This window comes from Eptatretus burgeri, chromosome 2 (assembly GCF_056783735.1).
Source record: "Eptatretus burgeri isolate ZD-2024b chromosome 2, Ebu_testis_v1, whole genome shotgun sequence".
Lineage (NCBI taxonomy): Eukaryota > Metazoa > Chordata > Myxini > Myxiniformes > Myxinidae > Eptatretus > Eptatretus burgeri.
The window spans coordinates 50,200,100-50,220,616 of NC_140962.1; the positions used below are offsets into that span (position 1 = coordinate 50,200,100).

The 20,517-nt window shown below is 42.9% G+C and overlaps 1 protein-coding gene across 3 annotated transcripts; it reads left to right on the plus strand.

The window, feature by feature from the left end:
- Nucleotides 1-508: 508 nt before the first annotated feature.
- On the plus strand, nt 509-19,905 carry LOC147032019 (uncharacterized). 3 transcript variants are annotated; one of them, XM_085869275.1, is made up of 6 exons: nt 509-553; nt 4,671-4,727; nt 4,845-4,901; nt 11,320-11,376; nt 17,166-17,306; nt 18,754-19,905. In XM_085869275.1, exons 4-6 carry the CDS (start codon nt 11,328-11,330, stop codon nt 19,674-19,676), a joined length of 1,113 nt encoding a protein of 370 aa, XP_085725401.1. In that variant the 5' UTR covers nt 509-553; nt 4,671-4,727; nt 4,845-4,901; nt 11,320-11,327; the 3' UTR covers nt 19,677-19,905. The 3 variants fall into 3 exon arrangements, with proteins under 3 accessions (XP_085725401.1, XP_085725399.1, XP_085725400.1); XM_085869273.1 differs by lacking the exon at nt 509-553 and adding an exon at nt 916-1,112; XM_085869274.1 differs by lacking the exon at nt 509-553 and adding an exon at nt 924-1,132.
- Nucleotides 19,906-20,517: the final 612 nt, after the last annotated feature.

The window sequence follows — 20,517 nt, forward strand, 5'->3', positions numbered from 1 at the left end:
CGATGCTATAAAATGAGAGTAAAGCAGGCAGAGAGCACGGTCACCATGACAACTGCTCATTGCCTGCTCGTCTGTTCTCATTGAAGCTCCACACAACCACTTCTTCTTCTTCCTCTTGATTTTTAATGGCGTTTTCTCGGGCAATGTGGAAAAAGGAAGATATCTGGGTTTTCCGTACCGAGGGCATGGAGTGAAAATGTGCTCCAGATCTTCGGGGACCCGACACCGTTCACAGAGCCCCGTCGGGTGACGCCCTATGCAATGTTAATTGGAATGACGAGCGCAATGTCCGAGTCTGAGCCAACAAAGGATTGCCTCATGCCTGGTCTCTTCGAGAGAGTCGAGGAAACGTGCAAACCGCTTCAAATTCGCGCGCTCCATTTTACCTCATTGGGGCGTGGTCAAGTATTCGTCGAAATATCGCGAGATCTGACGTTATTTGCCAAATCACGCGAGACCTTTTTTATTTATTTATTTTTATGCTTAAAATCTATTTAAAACTGGCGGTATGTTGTCACTTCAACTTGTATCGCTCATCATACGTAATCACTGGGTAATATACTTAGTACGTACGCAAATATGGCGGAATCGGATCTTGCTCCCTCTCGCGTTTACTTCAGACATGCTTCTTCCTTTCCTTCGCCTTCACATTCCTGTGTCCTCCCAACTTTTTTCCCTTCTCTCTTCTATCATAATTATTTTCCTTTTCTCAATTTCACCTCTCTCGACTGTCGTTTCCTTGTTACCACAGAAATAAGTGCGCGAGCTCTTCGTACGTTTCGATTAAACCATCAATGTCAGCATTATGAAGAAATAATACATTCCGCACAATACTTCAGAAAACGTCGACATTTCGTCATTAATTTACCGATTTCAAAATAAAATAAACACGTACGGCGTTTCATATAGATTCCTGTAGATCTGAGGAGAGCAAAAAAAAAAAAAAAAACGACGACGAGCGGTTGCGCTTTTGTTGTCTTGCTTCGCGCGCAACAGCCGTTCGCGTTGCCGTTGCGCTTTGAAAAGAGGTGCTGCCGGGGACTGCGCGTTCAGGATGACGGACGTTCGCAGCGTTCCTGCTCAAAGGAACGGAGTAGCGGACTCGGGACAGGGTGATTGTGGTTGTGGAGAGGTTATCTTTTTTTTAACACTGTTTTATCTATTTATTTACTTTATTTCAAAGTCGCGATATTTTGAGTTATTCACTTTAAAAGTCGCGTAATTAATACAGGGCGGGTAAACCTCCTCACGCTTCATTTTGATAGGGTCCGTCTATATACTACGTCAGTTAATCCCCCTCCTTCTCCTGTCCCCATGCCAACCAACCAAGCACCTCCTCTCCCTTGTCCCACCCACCCCTCGACTTACCTAATATTGTAACGAATCTGGAAGCCTTTTCTTTTGTGCACAAGCAGACAGCAGTCCCCTTAGCTTAGTTATTTCGATAAGTATGTGTTTATAGTTTGGGTCCCGTCCTTCTGTCTAATGGGAATTTTGCGTGTGCGCTGTGAGTTATTTTATAGTTAGGTTTATTACTTCAACAACAGCAGCACGTCACTGACTCAACCCGGTCGCCATTGCCCAGGTGTTTTTGGCTGAAGGCGTGGGCGTAGCCTCCATCGCCTCAGATCTGACTCCACCCCAGAAAGGTGCGAGTTGCCCCGCCTACCGTGTGCCTACCCAATGAGGGACGGCCAGCGGATCGCACGAGGGAACCGTCCAATCAGGAGGCGAGTGGCGAGGAAAGAAACCAGTCCCACCTCAAGAGAGTAGAGAGTGATCGTGGCGACTGCTTAGCGTCTGCGGTCTTGGTGGCGATTGGCTTCGTCTGCAGTCTTGGTGGCGATTGGCTTCGTCTGCGGTCTTGGTGGCGATTGGCTTCGTCTGCGGTCTTGGTGGCGATTGGCTTCGTCTGCGGTCTTGGTGGCGATTGGCTTCGTCTGCGGTCGTGGTGGCTTGGTCTCGTTCGTGGGCCATGGATTTCGGGTCGTGGGTTCAAGTCCCACCGTGGTGGTTTGGAGTTGGTGTGACCGCACGAGGCGGGAAGGTACCCCAGCCCGGCTCTACCGAATAAAGACCCATGGGGTCCAGTTTCGTGTGTGCGTGCGTGCGTGCGTGCGTGCGTGCGTGCGCGCGCGTGTGCGTGCGCGTCCTGGGCCCCGTCTGTAAGTAGAATCATTAAGTGCCTTGTCCATTGTACATGACATTTCTGTATTCATGATAACTCTGCTCTGTGTCTCCCTTCCGATTATTGCCTATTGTAAAATAAATCCCCGTGTTAAATGTTCCAGTTCATTGTTCGTGTTTTTCTTTCATTGACCCAGCAAGGTGCGCATTGAGAATTAGTGAGGCCGTTCGTGCCGTAAATTGTTAATTTGGACCGACGGATATTGGTAATCCCCGCTCGGTTTACACCCGGATTGGGCTCGGTAAACGATCCGTTCCGCCCGAGGTCCGTCGAGGGTGTGGTTTTCCCCGGTAGTTGGATGACGTGGGTGCTTTGGTAGATTTAAATTAGGCAATTAACTCTACCCCACGCCGTCAAAATATTGGCGACCACGGTCCGCTAAGCGACCCGTGACCTTTCGGACTTATCCAAGAGTCACGACCTAAATTCCGGGTGTTCAGTGGGAGACGACTCCACTGCTCCACCACTGGTCCACTGGTCGTTTATCGCCACCGAACCCCGGCCCACAACAATATATGGACTGATCCATCGCAGATGTCAAATGAGAAGTGCTGTGAGTGGGATTCACATCAGCTGGAGGCTAATATCCTGTGTGTACATTCAAGAATGGTGTGCATCCACCGCTCCAGTCTCCTATGCAAAAGACCTAGATATCAAAAACAAGACACAAGAGAACCCTTTGGAAGTTTCTTTGTGTTTGTTTTAATCATTCGAGTGGGGGGGGGGGGCATCCATTGGGACCATACTCTGTGCAGAGTGTTGGTGCTGCTTCAGCAGTCTCCTGGACTATTAGGCACAATCCTGGACGGGGTCTTCACTCCGACACAGTACACCAGCAAGCTGGCACTCATTTTGCCGACCTTGGAAGGATGACAGACAGAGTCAACCCCACCGGGTATTAATTTGACAGCCGAGTGGGATTTGAACTCGGGATCCGAGGATCCCAAGGGGTGGGGGGCTGTTGTATTTAAATGTGCAACATGCATCATAATCAGGTTTAATACCTCTGCTGCAGAATATTATTTGCCCCCGTTGGACTTAGTCCGAAACGGGGGCTTATGGATTTGGTCTCGCTTTTCATCCGTGCGTGAGTGCGTGCATCCGCAACCATATCTCAGACGTGTGGACCGATTTTATTCGTACTTGGCACAAAGACAACACATGATGGTATACAAATGCACATCATTTTTTTTTCAACATCAGATCCAAGATGGACAACTGGCGGCCATTTTCGTTGTTAACACGTCCTCAACCATTTCTCGGACAAGCATTTCCTGATGTTGTTCAAACTTGGCACACAGATAATGAATGATGGCTTACATATACACGTCATCTTTTTTTCGAGATCAGTTCCAAGATGACTGTTACTGGCGGCCATTTTAGTTGTAAAAAAACCCCGATGTTGAACACGTCCTCAACCATTTCTCGGACATGCATTTACCGATGTTGTTCAAACTTAGCACCCAAATATATGAATGCTGATTTACATATACATGTCGTTTTTTTTTTTCACAATCAGATCCAATATGGCTGACTGGTGACCGTATGCGTCCCCAACCATTTGTCAAACAAGCATTGTCCAATTTTGTTCAAACTTGGCACAAGCACAGTACATGATGGCGTACACGAGCTACTCAATTTATTTTGCGATTGAATCAAAGATGGTCGACTGGTAGACTGGTGGCCATTTTAGTTGCACATAAATATGGGCTAGTCCTTTAACTCCATCCATCCATCGGGACCATAGAATTGAATATGCAGAGCGTTGGTGCTGCGTAAGCAGTCTCCTTCGCTATTGGGCACAATCCTGGATGGGTCGCCACTCCAACACAGGATACCAGAAAGCTGGCACTCATTTTGCCGACCTCAGAAGGATGACAGACAGAGTCAACCCCACCTGGTATTAATTCAACAGCCAAACGGGATTTGAACTCAGGACTCTAGGACCCCAAGCCCACCATTCGAGACGGGGGCTATGACACGTTGCAAAATTACTAAAACAATGGGGGCTATGACATTTTGTCTTTTTTATTATTGGTGAACTGAAAAGCAGCTTTGTTTGGCACCCAAAATATTCCTACCATCTTAAATTGGAATCAGCTGGGGGAATATTTTTGGCCTAACCCTCCACGAACGTGCTGAACAGGTCTGATGTTTAAAGGATTGCAGGAATATTTGTAATTTGTTCACGGTGCCGTGGTTAACTTGCCTACCTTTCATGACGGACACCGTGGGATCTTTAATACTCACAAGTAACCAATGCTGGCAGACGGATCCTCCGGTTTAACGTTGGATACTGCTGTAATAATTAATAAATCACTGAACGACCCATGAGGCTGTTTTTTTTTTATTGCAACTTTATCGTGAAAAATGAAATGACCAATCAGAATCATAAAACTTGGAAAGAAAGTCTTGAATTGCTTTGGATTACTCATGAGAGATTTGAACTTGACTCAGACTGGCTTGTTTTATGTTTCTGCAGATTTCTTTGTGAGGGTGAAAGTGGAACCTGAATCGTATTCTGGTTCCACTGCACAAGGCAAGATTTTTAATAGCACAATAGTCTGTTGTTGCTAACTGTCATTCATTATGGATTGGCCTCTAATTGAAGTCATATTCTTACTCTACATTAAAGGCTGACATTTCCTTCCTGCAGATTTAAATGGAGAGGTGAAGGTGGAACCTGAACCTGTGTATGATTCTGAATCCCAAGGCAAGTGACTTTTTGTTTGTTCATTGCAGACAATGATTCATGTCATGTTCAAGATTCAAGTATATGCTGTCTTATGTCATGAGCATTGAGAACTGGCTTGTGAGGGGCATGTGTCTGAATGAAAAGGTTCTCACTGCAATCACAGATTTGCTTGATAATTGGTTTGCAAATGATTCAGACATGCATATCGAGGTTGTACAAACATACACACATACAGCTCTGGAAAAATTAAGAGACCACTGCAAAATTATCAGTTTTTCTGGTTTTACTATTTATAGGTATGTGTTTGAGTAAAATGAACATTTTTGTTTTATTCTATAAGCTACTGACAACATTTCAACCAAATTCCGAATAAAAAATATTGTCATTTAGAGCATTTATTTGCAGAAAATGACAACTGGTCAAAATAACAACAAAGATTCAGTGTTTTCAGACCTCAAATAATACAAACAAAACAAGTTCATATTCATTTTTAATCAACACAATACTAATATTTTAACTTAGGAAGAGTTCAGAAATCAATATTTTGTGGAATAACCCTGATTTTCAATCACAGCTTTCATGCGTCTTGGTATGCTCTCCACCAGTCTTTCACATTGCTGTTGAGTGACTTCATGCCACTCCTGGCACAAAAATTCAAGCAGTTCGGCTTTTTTTGATGGGTTGTGACCATCCAGCTTCCTCTTGATCACATTCCAGAGGTTTTCAATGGGGTTCAGGTCTGGAGATTGGGCTGGCCATGACAGGGTCTTGATCTGATGGTCCTCCATCCACACCTTGATTGACCTGGCTGTGTGGCATGGAGCATTGTCCTGCTGGAAAAACCAATCCTCAGAGTTGGGGAACATTGTCAGAGCAGAAGGAAGCAACCGTTCTTCCAGGACAACCTTGTACGTGGCTTGATTCATGAGTCCTTCACAAAGACAAATCTGCCCGATTCCAGCCTTGCTGAAGCACTCCCAGATCATCACCGATCCTCCACCAAATTTTACAGTGGGTGCGAGACACTGTGGCTTGTAGGCCTCTCCAGGTCTCCGTCTAACCATTAGACGACCAGGTTTTGGGCAAAGCTGAAAATTGGACTCATCAGAGAAGATGACCTTACTCCAGTCCTCTACGGTCCAATCCTTATGGTCTTTTGCAAACCTCAGCCTGGCTCTTCTTTGCTTTTCATTGATGAAGGGCTTTTTTCTAGCTTTGCACGACTTCAGCCCTGCCCCGAGGAGCCTGTTTTGAACCGTCCTCGCCGTGCACTTCACCCCAGCTGCCGTTTGCCATTCTTTTTGTTGGTCACTTGATGTCATCCTACGGTTGTTGAGTGACATTCAAATGAGTTGGCGGTCATCCCGGTCAGTGGAAAGTCGTTTTCGCCCGCTGCCAGTCTGTAGCTTTGTTGTCCTCAATGTCTGCTGCTTGACCTTGTTCTTATGAACTGCCATCTTTGAAATTTTAAGGATGGAAGCAACGTGACACTCACTGTATTCCTCTGCCAGTAAAGCCAGAATTGAACCCTTCTTTTCCTCACTCAAAACTTTTCTTTTCAACTCTTTTGGCATGGTCAATAGTTATTTTTTGATTCCAATTACTTTTGAGGTACTACTAGCACTGTTTTTGCCATCCAGCTGGTCCAATTGCAAGAGGATAGTGATGACCACAGCAGTGGTTTTTATACTTTTCCTTGTTAAATAAGATTCGGTTCAGGTGATCACCTAATCAGTACATCGCTAAGTAGAATGAGGTGTGCCTGTGTTGGAATTCAACAGACACTGGAATGGAATGGTTGCCATACATGTAGAGATGCTGATTTAAAAAAAAATTGCAGTGTTCTCTTATTTTTTTCCAGAGCTGTATATACTGTATTCCAAATCCTCCATATGTTCATCAATTGGCAATGCTCGTTCTGTGATGGAATTTGTCTGATGGTTTTAAGTGTCATATTTGATGTATTTTTTTTTTACTTTTTTGGGAGTGATTCTCTCATTGCCAATAATTGCAATTAAAAAAAAAAATTTGCACCCACAGAAAAAAAAAACACTAAACCGTATATCTATATATATATATATATATATATATATATATATATATATATATATATATATACACACACACATTTGTGTTTCTGCCAACAGGCAGTTGTTGCCAACAAGCAGGCTCCAGAGCTTCCATTGTGGCTGCAAGAAGGGGTGTCATAATGGTTGTTCTGTTTTTGATAACTTTTTGGAGCAAAAAAACATGACTTGTTTTCCAATGCCATCAGAAAACTCACCCACTGCTGTGAAAAAACATGTTACTGGAAGAAAACTACTTGTATCAGGCCAAACCTTTGGCATCAGAAAAAGGCAAAAGTTTCCCCACATTGTTGGGTTGGGGTGGGGGAGCTTTTGACTTCCCCTTAAATATCATGAGTCACCCACCATTGCAGATCCTTCACATATCAAATATTTCCATAGTGCGAGTTGATTTTGATCTTGAGGTAGGAGCTCGTGACACATAAAATATCAGTATGATGTTGATATTAAGTGCCTCTTGATGAAGTCCTCATGCTGCCAGCATCTCCAGCTCAACTGCTACCCCCCTCCCTCACAGTGCCTTTATCAGCTTTCCCCCAACCCAAAAAGTCCAAAAAAAAAAAATAAAAGGAAACTTCTGAACAACTTACTTTGTGTAATATGTGGTTTTCGATATACGAAAAGCACCCGCTTCCTATGGGAGTGGCCAGAGGGGTTGTGTTATTATCCTTATGCAAATGTGTAATTGAAACCATGTCACTGCAATGGAAAATGTGGGGACAGGAATACTGTGCAGGTATCCCTTGCTTAACAAAGGGGTTACATTTACCTCCATACCCCTTCATTATGCAAACCTTTGTTAGGTGGGAACTCGTTTTCCATTGTATATTTTTTGGAAAATTCGATTTCGTTTTCGAACCGTAATTTTTTGGTCTAAACGCAAAGCCATATGCTTGGTATAACGATGGTTTTAGTTGTGTGACCAAATATTATTATTTACGAGACGACCCGTGAACGCGTTGGGTTCCCGTTGTGACAGCGGTTGATGAAAAAAAAAAATCATTTCAAGAAAAAAGAAGATAGCTCCAGTGAACTATACCACTGAGGTTGTTTGCATCGATCAAATTCTCCCGAAGAGATTTTGACTGAATCGGGAATTGATTTTTTAATAATTTTTTTCATTGCCCGATTTGAATGAAACTTGATACTACACACCGCAGGCGAATGGTGAGTAATGTGGCCCGAACATTTTTGCGCTATCGTGTACCGTTTTGGCTGTATTTTGGGAACATACATACATACAAGATGAGAGTTTTAGTAATGTAATAGATCGATAGATGGATGTAAATATATAGACAGTAACATAATAATAAAGTTAATTTAGTTGTAACACTTACCAAAACAATCTTGAGTCCAAGTTTCCATACAAGAACATGGCTGGAGGTGGTGGAAGAGATGGTTATTTTTAACCCTTTCATTCTGAAAAGTTAATTATTCGCAAACCTTCTGAAAAGTTCACCCCCCCCCCACCCCCCATTGAAAACCTATTGAAAAGTTAATGGTGGAAAAACATATTGTACTTTGTACTTTTATCATCGCCATGAATAGTACAGCAGTTATGTGAACTATTTGGTGGAATTGTGCCTTTGACGATCGAAGCATGAAATTTGGAACACAGTTAGGGGAGGATGAACACACATGAGGATGAGGAGCACACACATGCTCTTGGGAGGATTTTTGGCTATAGGGCCATCATAGATCTGTCCCTTGACAGGAATGGCAGACATTTTCTAAAATGGCCACCAAAGACAGGATAATTATGTATGATATTGTGTGAAAAGGTTATGGTTGGGCTGTAGGCCGAACAGGGAACCCGGCAGCTCTGCATCACTGGATGGTATCTGGTCCCGAAATGGCTCGTTTGATTGGAGAATTTGAGGGTTCAATCAAGAAGAGGCAGGACACAGTTCGGCGTCACCATGAGCAAAAGAAGCGTGCACAGGTGGCATTTGCACGAGATGTGAAATCGCTGAGTGGAGCCATAAAATAGATGGGAAACTCATTCAGTGAGAATAGCAGTGATCTTGTGATGGACAGTCGGAACATTGCAGATACAGCTGTGGCAGACATGGTGCGCCAGATTGAGAAACTTGGACTCAACTTGTATGAGACATATGTAAAGGAGAGAGTCAGCCAAACAATTCCCATTGCAGATCCTGTCAAGCAGAACAACCTCCATCTCTTCAGCTGGCCTCAAGTCAGAGAGAAGTCAAGCAAACAGCTACAGCTGTCATCCCTGAAGAATAACTGCTCACTCTTCTCTAGACTGTACATTGCCTCCTCGATATGCAATGGTGATCTGGACGAGTTCTTCCAGCATGAACATCAGGTCTGTCCACCAGCACTGTCACAGATGGATGTCCTGAGAATCGGGACAAAGTCAGACTTGTTGCGCTGCTTGCAAGATCCTACTCCTGCAAAAGAGAATATCTCCAATCCCACAGTTCAGGTCACCATCTTTGATGGTGCTGCCATCATCAACATGCTGTGACCTGGGACTGCAAAGACGTTGCAGGATTATGCCACTGATGTTTTCTTGCCATACATCTCATCACAGCTTCAGCATGTAACCAGATTAGACATCATCTGGGATGTGTAGATGTCTGAAAGCTTGAAGGCTGACACTTGCAGCAAGAGAGGTAAGGGGGTTAGGAGACGTGTCGATCCATCGAGTGCAATTCCTGGAAACTGGCAGGCATTTCTCCGCATAGATGACAACAAGACTGAGTTGTTCTTCTTCCCGGCAATGAATGCAGCAGGCATCAACACCAACAAACAGGTCATCACCACATACCATACTGATATGCTTTGCACAAATCGCCAATATGTCTTGGGTCTGGCTCCATGCACCCATGAGAAGGCCGACACTCGCATCCAACTCCACCGAGAAGATTCTGTGTGGCAAGAGCACAACAAAGTGTCAATACACAGTAGACATGGATATTGTTGTTCTGGCCGTAACATCAGCCCAGCACCTCGACATTTCTGAACTGTGGGTTGCATTTGGTGCTGGGAATAGCTTCCAGTTCCTTGCCGCTCATGAGAGAGCCAGAGCACTGGGTTCTGATTGGTGTGTCACCTTGCCAATGTTCCATGCCTTCACTGGGTGTGACATGGTATCCTGTTTTGGAGGCAGAGGCAAGATGACTGCATGGGACACCTGGAACACATTTGGCAATGTCACCCCAGCATTCTGCACCTTGGTTGCTCGGCCAAGCCCACAATCCATAAAGAAATGGCTGGGGCCACTGGAGCGATTTGTGGTCCTGCTATATAATCGCACCAGTAGCCTGGAGTGTGTCAACAAGGCAAGGAAACAGCTGTTCACTCAGGCAGAGCAATTGATTGAATGCCTCATACACAGGCTGCCCTCATCCAGCACATCAAGAGGGCTGCCGACCTGGCTGGTCAATGCTGGGCCCAGATGATGATCGTGGCTCCAGAGCTTCCATTGCCAAGTGAATGGGGGTGGAACAAGAAGGTCAAGAGAGGCTGGGAAGTATGCTGGACAACCCTACCAGAAGCCACACAAGCTTGTGGGGAACTCATACATTGTGGCAAAGAGAAGGACCGCACAGAACACTGCAAGTGCTGGAAGGCTGCTTTTCATTGCACTGCTCTTTGTCTCTGCGGTGGACTTTGCACTGACTGACTGACAGGTAACAATGGAAAAAAGACGTGTGAGACACGACTTGGACACATTGAGCTGTAAACTGAAACATAACAAGTCCCTTTAATTGAGGTGTGCTCATTAATCACTGGAGAGGCAATTATTCTAGTGAAGTTGTCCCTGCTTAAAATAAAAGTCATGCTTTATGACCACCCCCCCCCCCCCGCCACCCCCCTCCCCCCAATAACGATATTTGGCATTATCTACCATTGTAGAGTTACATAAACCCCTGATATGAAGTCGATAATACAAATAAATCACCCAACCATTGACTTGATCTACCGTATCAAAGGTACTATAACAGCTGATGGTGGTGGCCATCTTGGAAAATGGCCACCACTTCTGTCAAAGGGCAAATCTGCGATGGCCCGTAAGTCAAAAATCTTGCTTGAGGTATATTCTAACAGTTTGCCAAATTTCATGCTTCCATCATCAAAGGCACAATTTATTTCCATATCTGCAGTATGAGAAGTGACATTGCACAATCACCAGACACAGACACTATGACGGTTCCTTCATTGGAGTGAATGAAGACCTTTGTTAAGCGATGAAGTCTTAAATGAAACCCTTCACTATGGAAACCTTCGTTAAGCGGGGGATACTTGTGCTGTAAATGGTGGTGATTATATTAATTGCCCATGGAATACCTGAATACATTTCTTACAATTTTTTGTTGCAGATTTTGTAATGAAGGTTAAAGTGGAGTCTGACATTTTGGATGATGACAACTCGCAAGGTAAATCACCAATTACGCTCTCATTTCACACCTGCATACATATAAAAATTCACACAGAAATGCTTGGCTGCTTGTACCCAAATAATGTTGGAAAACCTCCTAGACATGAAAGGTTTATGGTCAGGGTGTGGAGGGGGTTATTTGCATATTATATATGCAAAAGTAGTGGGTTAAGCAGTTTGCCTTATTGGTATTTCCATGGTCTATAACTGTTGACTACCCCATGTAGTGAGCTATAAACTGACAATAAGGTTAGTTTATGACCCATTGGTTGATTGGTTGCTTGAGATTTTGTGTTATCACCAATTTGACTGAGGCTGGCAGGCGTATCTGCTGTATAACTTTTAAAATCCACGGTAGTTGTACAACATGATGAAATGTACACAGTGGTAGGGACAATGGTGGCCTCGTGGTGAGGACACGAGACTGGCATCCCCAAAGCCGAAGGGTTGTAAGTTCAAAGGGCCTTAGGCAGCTGTATTCAGGACTTGAATTATATCAGCTTCTGCAAGCTGGCCTCAACTCAGGAGAGTTGTGACGTTACTATGAGCATGTGAGTTGAAAGCCAGCTGGCTTATGAATGACCTTCGGAGAAAGTTGATCTGTCTCAATCAAGCCGGAAGGAAACTGGGCGAATCCAGCAGGTTTGTTGCATCAAGCTTCCTTCATTTAGAACTAATGTTCAGATCAAGTGAATGGAACTGCTACAAATTTGACGTAAACTAGTTCCAAACTTGGTAATGAAGATAAAGCAACTCTGTATTCGATTTTCTTTTCTGTTTTTTTTTTTTTTGTATATAGTCGAGGTTCGTGGAAGAGTTACAACACTGAACGTATCAGGATTCAACAGAACAAAAGGAACAGGAGAAAGAGGCAGGAAATACCAACAGCAGGATTAAAGAGTAAAATAGAGGGAGACTTGGACAAATAAGGGACGTGGAGAGGAAAGAGGAGTAGGGGAGGATGCACGGGGTGGAGAAGATGGATACAGAAACAAACTCTCAGAAAGGAAAAACTGGAAGTTTGGAAGGAGGTAGGCTTGGTGGTGGGGGAGTTGATGGCAGTAGAAAAGATCATGGTTTTGGGTGGGGGATGATCTAAAATGGTGGTGAACAGCTGTCTTGAAGACCTGCAGGGAAGAATGAGATTGAAGAGAATGTGGAAGTTGATTCCACAGGTGAGAAAAGAGAGGAATGAATGAGTGGGGATGAACAGTGATTTTTGATTTTAGGTGTTTCATCAGAAGGAGGTTGATGGTGGACTACGTGCAACCTGTAGAAACCTGGTGGGGGGGGGGTGGAGGACTGAGAGCAGAGGGTGCAATACCAGAAAGGAGGTGGTATGAGAAAGTGATAGGCTCACCTTCATCGCAGGATTAGTACAGTCAAAATGTCGGATGACCTCCCACAAATTGCAACAAAAGCAAACTCAACAGATTTTGATTCCTGGATATGTCCTCAGTGACAGAAAAAAAGTCCTAAGGGATCCTCCGGGGGGAAAGTCCTGAAATCATGGAAATCCAATATGGCCGCCACCTGGCTTCGGGGAAAATTCAGAAAATTGTAAAGATTGATATTTTAATATGTAAATATATGTTTTTCTGCATTCTAATTGTTTCTAGTTATGTCAGTATATTGATATACAAGAATCATTATAAACAAGTGAAATGTATTGAGGGTAAAATAAAAAATTATAGCTTTTTTGTCCAAAAATGTCAATTTTTTTGTCCCGAAATTTTTTTTTTTTTACCTGATACTGATTTTGGCTCCTGGACCAAAAAAAAAAGAAACGTTGAAGACACAAGATGAAATAGAGTCTATGGCAATAAAATATAATTATGTAAATCATTGAAACATGACAAAATTCACAATTCCATTCGGGGCAATCACATCTGCCTGACGAAGGTTTCAAAATGAAAATGAAAATTCGCATTAAACTCAGAAACTACATCCATTATAAACTTACTATACATGTTGAGAAAAATCAAGCCTATTAAAGTTAGAACTCGACAATGTCATTGTCACATGGAGTGTTTGTGCAGCCAGAGCCCCTGCAGCTTCCACAAGCTGGAGTGCACTCAATGTTGTGCTTCTTGCATGTGCATCTCATGGTGCTACATTCAGCCTGGCAGTTGCACCTAATGACACGTAACATATTTTCAGGAGCTGGAGCTATTGTTGTCTGAAGTGGCACAAAACCCTCGTCACACTTCTGCCAACCCCAGTCTGTCAGAAGAAGTTCATCTGCACGTCCCTTCCATTCTTGGACTTGCAGATACATGCGCAGGCTGTGATACTTTGCTGCTTCTGATGTTGGTAGTAACGTCTGTGGTTGCACGTGAGAGGAGCTGCAAGCCACCTTGTCCCAGTACCGCTGATACCGGAGGGTGTCCAGGGTGTCAGTTGACTTTCCGTTGTAGATTATCATCAATGTTTTTTCTCCTGCATCTGCCACATCACATACGGAAGCTGGATATGTATCAAAAACCTTGGCCTGCTCACGGAATGTGTTGTTTGCTTTGAACTTTTTGAGGGAAGCTTCCTTTCCAATCCCATGAAGACGAGATGTCGTGTCGCACCTAATAACTGCATGTAGAAACAGTATGTGCTTGCATATGTCTGTACCAATCATTTTATTTGTAGCATTGATGTTCCAGATGCGAGGCTTCTTCGTGTTCTTCTTTGGCTCGGGACAAAAGAAGAGGTCATGGGATTCTAAGCTTGCATGGTAGCATAGGAGGACGAGGAGGTCTGTGTCATCACCAACTAACACAGTGTTGGTGACAGTAGCAGACTGCATGCCCTTCAGTACAATCAGGAGATCAGCGTCCCCTGGGGCATGGTGTGTCTCACAGTTCTTCTTCTGAAGCTCTTCACTCAACATAAAAATGAATCGCTGTTTATTCTGCCTATTGGCAAGAAACTGTTCCTTCTTCATTGTGAGACGCATGTCAGCTGTAAATGTCACAGGAGTGCCAGCATTCCCTTTAGACCATCTCTGGTGTGTCATGTCCTTTGTGTTGGTACTCTCATAATCATCAAACACGACTATGGCATCTCCGTACTTCTTCGTTACATAATCAGTGTACTGGTGGCATATGTCTCTGTATGTAGATCCACGAGACCATGGAATGTGTTGAACAAGTGACCCGCCATCCAAAACATACTGTTGCCCATCATTGGGGATATTGGCTGGGACATCGGATCCAAGAAGATCCCAGATGGCATCAGCAAAGACTGGCTTGTGTGCATCTCGGAGCTGAAGAGAGGAATCAAAGAGGGCTGGTGGATAGCTGCACAGTTCATATTTGAAGGCCGACTCCAGTTATTCTGCTGGCTGTGCAACAGTGATCAGTCTCTGGAAGAGGAGTTGTGGGTCAACTTGTGCTCTCCATCAATCTTGACAGATGCCTTTATGCCGAGGGTGACAACTTGGTCTTTCCTCTTAAATGTGTACTCGGCAGGTGTTTTCCCATCCATAGATTTCAATATTTTGGCTCCTACAGCATGTGCTGTATCGACGTTGACGGTGGAGTGTGCATGAACTCCAGTGGCAATGTTCCTCAGACGTGGATCACCACTGAACGGATTCCGTTCCTGTAAATACTGAAGAGCTGATAGTGTGTCCTTCCAGTCACGAGATTCTTTTGCCTTGGTCATGTCCTTCTTCTGCTCTCCATTGTTGTAGTTCACACCTGTGAGCTCCTGCATTGCCTGGTTTATTTCTGCACAGGCAGGCATTGATAGTAGCCATACCAGCCGTTGTTGCTCTGTCATTCCTCTCCCTCGTGTGAGCCCCCCGCTGGTCTTCAAACTTCTCATCAGAACTTGTTCGATGATCAGGTCAGATGAAAGACCTGCCCACAGGCGATCCCTTCGTCGAACCACATGGAACCCCTCATCAAAACGGTGTTGGACATTGGGATGTTGAGTTTTGAGGTTGGACATCTGCTGCAGATACACCCTCGCAGATTTGGCATACAGGTTGTGGCCCGAGGCTGCCAGGTAAGGCAGCATTTCCTGGATGGCCTGTAGATGTAGTGCCCAGTTCCCAGTGCGCTCTACCCACATGTATTTGCGTAGAATGTCGAGCATGTCCATATACTGAACCCAGAGCGCTGAAGTTCGAGAAGATATCTTTGCAGACTCGGCATGCTTCTGAATGTGGTCTTTGATTCGTTTCAAGACGTCAGACTTGCATACTTCTTCCACAGACTGGGTTGGCAGAAGTGTGACAAGGGTTTTGTGCCACTTCAAACATCAATAGCTCCAGCTCCTGAAAAGATGTTACGTGTCATTAGGTGCAACTGCCAGGCTGAATGTCGCACCATGAGATGCACATGCAAGGAGCACAACATTGAGTGCACTCCAGCTTGTGGAAACTGCAGGGGCTCTGGCTGCACAAACACTCCATGTAACAATGATGAGGATGATGGCGACATTGTCGAGTTCTAACTTTAATACGCTTGATTTTTCTCAACATGTATAGTAAGTTTATAATCGATGTAGTTTCTGAGTTTAATGCGAATTTTCATTTTGAAACCTTCGTCAGGCAGATGTGATTGCCCCGAGTGGAATTGTGAATTTTGTCATGTTTCAATGATTTACATAATTATATTGTATTGCCATAGACTTTATTTCATCTTGTGTCTTGAACGTTTCTTATTTTTTTTTGTCCAGGAGCCAAAATCAGTATCAGGTAAAAAAAAAAATTGGGGGGGGACAAAAAATTGACATTTTTGGACAAAAAAGGTATAATTTTTTATTTTACCCTCAATACATTTCACTTTTTTATAATTATTCTTGTATATCAATATACTGACCAAAACTAGAAATAATTAGAATGCAGAAAAACATATATTTACATATTAAAATATCAATCTTTACAATTTTCACATTTTCGCCGAAGCCGGGTGGCGGCCATATTGGATTTCCATGATTTCAGGACTTTCCCCCCGGAGGATCCCTTAGGACTTTTTTGCTGTCACTAAGGACATATCCAGGAATCAAAATCTGTTGAGTTTGCTTTTGTTGCAATTTGTGGGAGGTTGACCAAATATTTCTGCTAAAATGCCTGTACTAGATATTTCAATAATCTTGAAGACCTTGGTTTCCACGGTGTCAAGCTGAACAAGGTGTGAGGCAGGGGAGCCAGCCCAGAGGGGAGAGCAGTCCTCCATCAAGCTGCGGTTGAAGGCCTTTGTAGGTGGATAGGAGTTGGCATCTACATCACATTTAACTGTCCTCAAATTAGACAGTGCATCTTCGAAATACAATAATATTTTTAAATGTCTGAAAGTAAAATGAGATTGTTTTTCATAACTCCTACCATCTCTCTAAAATGTCCAAGTAAACATAAAAATAAAAATAATAATAATAATAAGAGTAGATAAGTGAAATTAATACTCCACTTCAATTCCTTGGTCTTCCACCATTATTGTTTCAATTTTTTGATTGTTGAGATCCTCAACAATCAATCAATTTCTTCCTTGCAATAATTTATTCAACATTTTAATCAATATAACTCTTTCAATTTTATCTCAAAGCAGAAACAAAATCTCAAAGTGCCTCAACAATTCCAGAAGTGCAAGAAATGCTCACCATTGAATGAATGGTATTGATTATTTTTATGGAAGATTATCCCCTTCTTAATTGCCTAATTAATCTGTGTTCAATTCTTCAAACAAATACTTCACCCAAGTTGACTGTTTTTCTTGCAGCTTTATTTGCCTGAATATCTGCATTTGTGTGTCAACTTGATATTCGGGGTTTTTTTTTTTTTTTTTGCAGGAGACTTGAATATGATGGATACGCAATGTTTCCAAGATGACATTTCTTCGACTTCCCATGATGCTTTAAGAAGACTCTTTGTTAAAGGAGAACCTTCTGATGTTCACCAGGAGGACTGCGATGCTGCTAACCTTGCAGCAGGTAAGCACATATTGGAATGTAATCCATCAACCTCCTTTCATTCCACAGGAATCCTTGTTGTGCTCCCATCAACTTTCTTTCTGAAATGTTGGTATTACTGTTCATTTAATTTGTCTGTGTTGTTTTTGGCATTACAAAAATAATTCTCTCTGTGATTGTGCATCATGTAGCGCCGCTCCTGGTAGGAGAAGTGTATTGCAAGTCCCAGCATTTTACAGTACAGTATTGTAATAGTACAAGCAGGGACCCGTGGAAATTCCACATCATGTAAAACGTGATTTCAATTCCTCAACTCTTTCCCCCCCCCCCACTAACCCCCCACAAACCCCAAGTCAGTGCTGTGAAGTGTGAAGAATCATTGGTGTAATGGTTAGAGCGTCCGCTCTGAGTCTGGGAGGTCGACGGTTCAAACCCCGGCCGAGTCATTCCAAAGACTTTAACAAATGGATGTGCTGCTTTCAAGCATCCTTGCTTGATGCTTGGCATTTAAAAGGATAGAGCATGGACAATCCCCATCTGTTGGCATCAATGGGGAGGAGGAAATTCCTCCTGAGGAAATTCCCTGCTGAGCGTAGTGAGAAAAGCGGTGCCATTGTTGTGATGTTGCTGGTAACAAGAGTATTCCGGGAAGTAACGGCACTTCCCCCAAGGTGTGTGTGTGTGTGTGTGTGTGTGTGTGTGTGTGTGTGTGTGTGTGTGTGTGTGTGTGTGTGTGTGTGTGTGTGTGTGTGTGTGTGTGTGTGTGTGTGTGTGTGTGTGTGTGTGTGTGTGTGTGTGTGTGTGTGTGTGTGCTCCATTACTATCTTTAGACCTTGAATTGAAAAAAAAAAGTCATGCCGCCTTCTGCCATCTTGACTAACATAGCAGTGAGACATTTAGTCAGAATCACTAAACTTCACACCAAGTGGTGGGAAGAACTAATGTACAGACTGTGCTTTGTTTCATTTGAATATCTTCACTTGCTTTGAAGAAAAAGAATAGGTTAGGAATTGATTTGGGGACAAAAACGTTGAAAATCTGCAGTTGCCAGTCCAGAGGCCAGATTTAACTCGAATCAAATGACTATGGGATGTCTTTGAACACCTCCTGAGAGCCAGAATCAACAGAGCACAATCTACCAACGAGCTTGCACTTGCTCTGAAGGATTATGCCATACAATGGTTGATATTTACAAAAAATTCGTTCAAAATGTTAGGGAGTGACACCCTATTATTAATTTTACAAAATTTTACTAATTTATAACCCTACACCTTTCCTTCCTGTCCTCGTAGTTTGGGTAATATAGTGTATAATGCCTGAAAATTTATCAACAGTAAATATTTTCATCTTTGCTACCGTATTAACAATGTGGATTTTAAAAATTATTATTCATTCATCATCTGGAATTCATACGTTTAAGAGGTATGCATTTCTGATATAAAGAAGTTTTTGTTGTTTCTCATTACAGAGTGCCTGGCAGAACCTGTAAAGCAGTTCTCCTGTTGGAGATGCTCAGAGTCATTCCACACGATGAATGATCTCCAGCTTCACATGGAAAGGCACCCTCAGAGTTCTTGCAACAAGAAACACAAATGTGTATTCTGTCCCTATAGCAGCAACTTTTTAGGCAATTTACGTGCTCATGAGAGGATTCACACAGGGGAGCATCCGTATAAATGCTGTGTTTGTGGCAAGGCGTTTTTGGAGTCTGGTCACCTCAAAAAGCACATGAGGACACACACTGGTGAGCGCCCTTTCAAGTGTACGGTTTGCGGTAGGGCCTTCACACAAGCATCCCATGTCAATGTGCACATGAGGGTTCACACGGGAGAACAACCTCATAAATGCTCTGTTTGCGGAAAAGCGTTTGCATATCCAAGCTGTATTATAAAACATATGAGGACTCATACTGGTGAGCGACCGTACAAGTGTTCTGTCTGTGGAAAGGCTTTCACGTATCTTGGCAGTGTCCCAAAACATATGAGAACTCATACTGGTGAGCGTCCATACAAATGCTCTGTTTGTGGGAAAGGATTTGCATTCCCAGGTGGTATTTTGAAACACATGAGTACGCACACGGGTGAGCGTCCATATAACTGTTCGATCTGTGGTAAAGCATTTACACGTCTCGATAACATGCTAAAACACATGAGAATCCATAGTCGTGAACGTCCTTATAAATGCTTTGTCTGCGGAAAGGAATATGCACGTCCAGAAACAGTTCGACGCCACATGAAGACCCATTCTGCTAAGAGAGCGCACCCCAAAAATATATCGAGCGTAGAGAAGGTGAGCAGGAGCATGGACCCTGCAATAAAAACTCATCAGATTATGGCAAGCAAGCAAAACATTTGTCTTGTCCCTCCTGCTACATCACATAGCCTTCTATAACATGCATCAAAGTTGCTTTTCTAATTTAATCAGGTCTCATTGCAAATTCATATGCACCAAAATCAAGAAATTGATAACAAGTTAAGAATTAGCCTCCTTCAAATGATGAGAATTATGGAATTCCTGTATGGGCACATGTGAGCATCAGCGAGATTACATTGATACCATATGTTCAGGGTTCTCCACGACTTATAAAGTACCTGTGAAATTATCAGGAAATCAGTGCATGTCGGCATATATATATATATATATATATATATATATATATATATATATATATATATATATATATATATATATATATATATATATATATATATATATATATATATATATATATAATATACATACATACATATATACATATATATATATATATATATATACATATATATACATATATACATATATATATACATATATATACATATATACATATATATACATATATATACACAGAAGAAGTTCCTGTGCACCATAAAAATTACACCAAATGATACTGACATGTACCCCAGCAATATAATAGCCAACATGTGCCTTGACATGTTCCTCAGTTTACCCGTGAATATCTATATTTGCATGTGCAGACTGTGCATTGCACGTGTACTGAGTCACATGGTACTCAGCAAATTGCAACGTAGCACACACAATTCGGTGAACTATCCCAGTTGTGAAAAACATGTTTATTGATGTCTAAACGTCGTAAACATGATGCCACGCCTTTCCAAAAATGAATGTCTACGTGCTATTGGCATGCTTGAGACAGGAATGCCACAAAACGTTGTGGGGAGGCATTTTGGTGTTCATCGGAACACCATACAGTCTCTTGAGACGTTATCAC

What these genes read in the sequence shown, in the direction of transcription:
- LOC147032019 (XM_085869273.1), top strand. Translation starts at nt 1,055, where the DNA reads ATGACGGACGTTCGCAGCGTTCCTGCTCAAAGGAACGGAGTAGCGGAC. An exon ending in AGTAGCGGACTCGGGACAGG is followed by an intron (nt 1,113 to 4,670) that starts GTGATTGTGGTT and finishes ATGTTTCTGCAG; the next exon opens with ATTTCTTTGTGAGGGTGAAA. An exon ending in GGATGATGACAACTCGCAAG is followed by an intron (nt 11,377 to 17,165) that starts GTAAATCACCAA and finishes TTTTTTTTGCAG; the next exon opens with GAGACTTGAATATGATGGAT.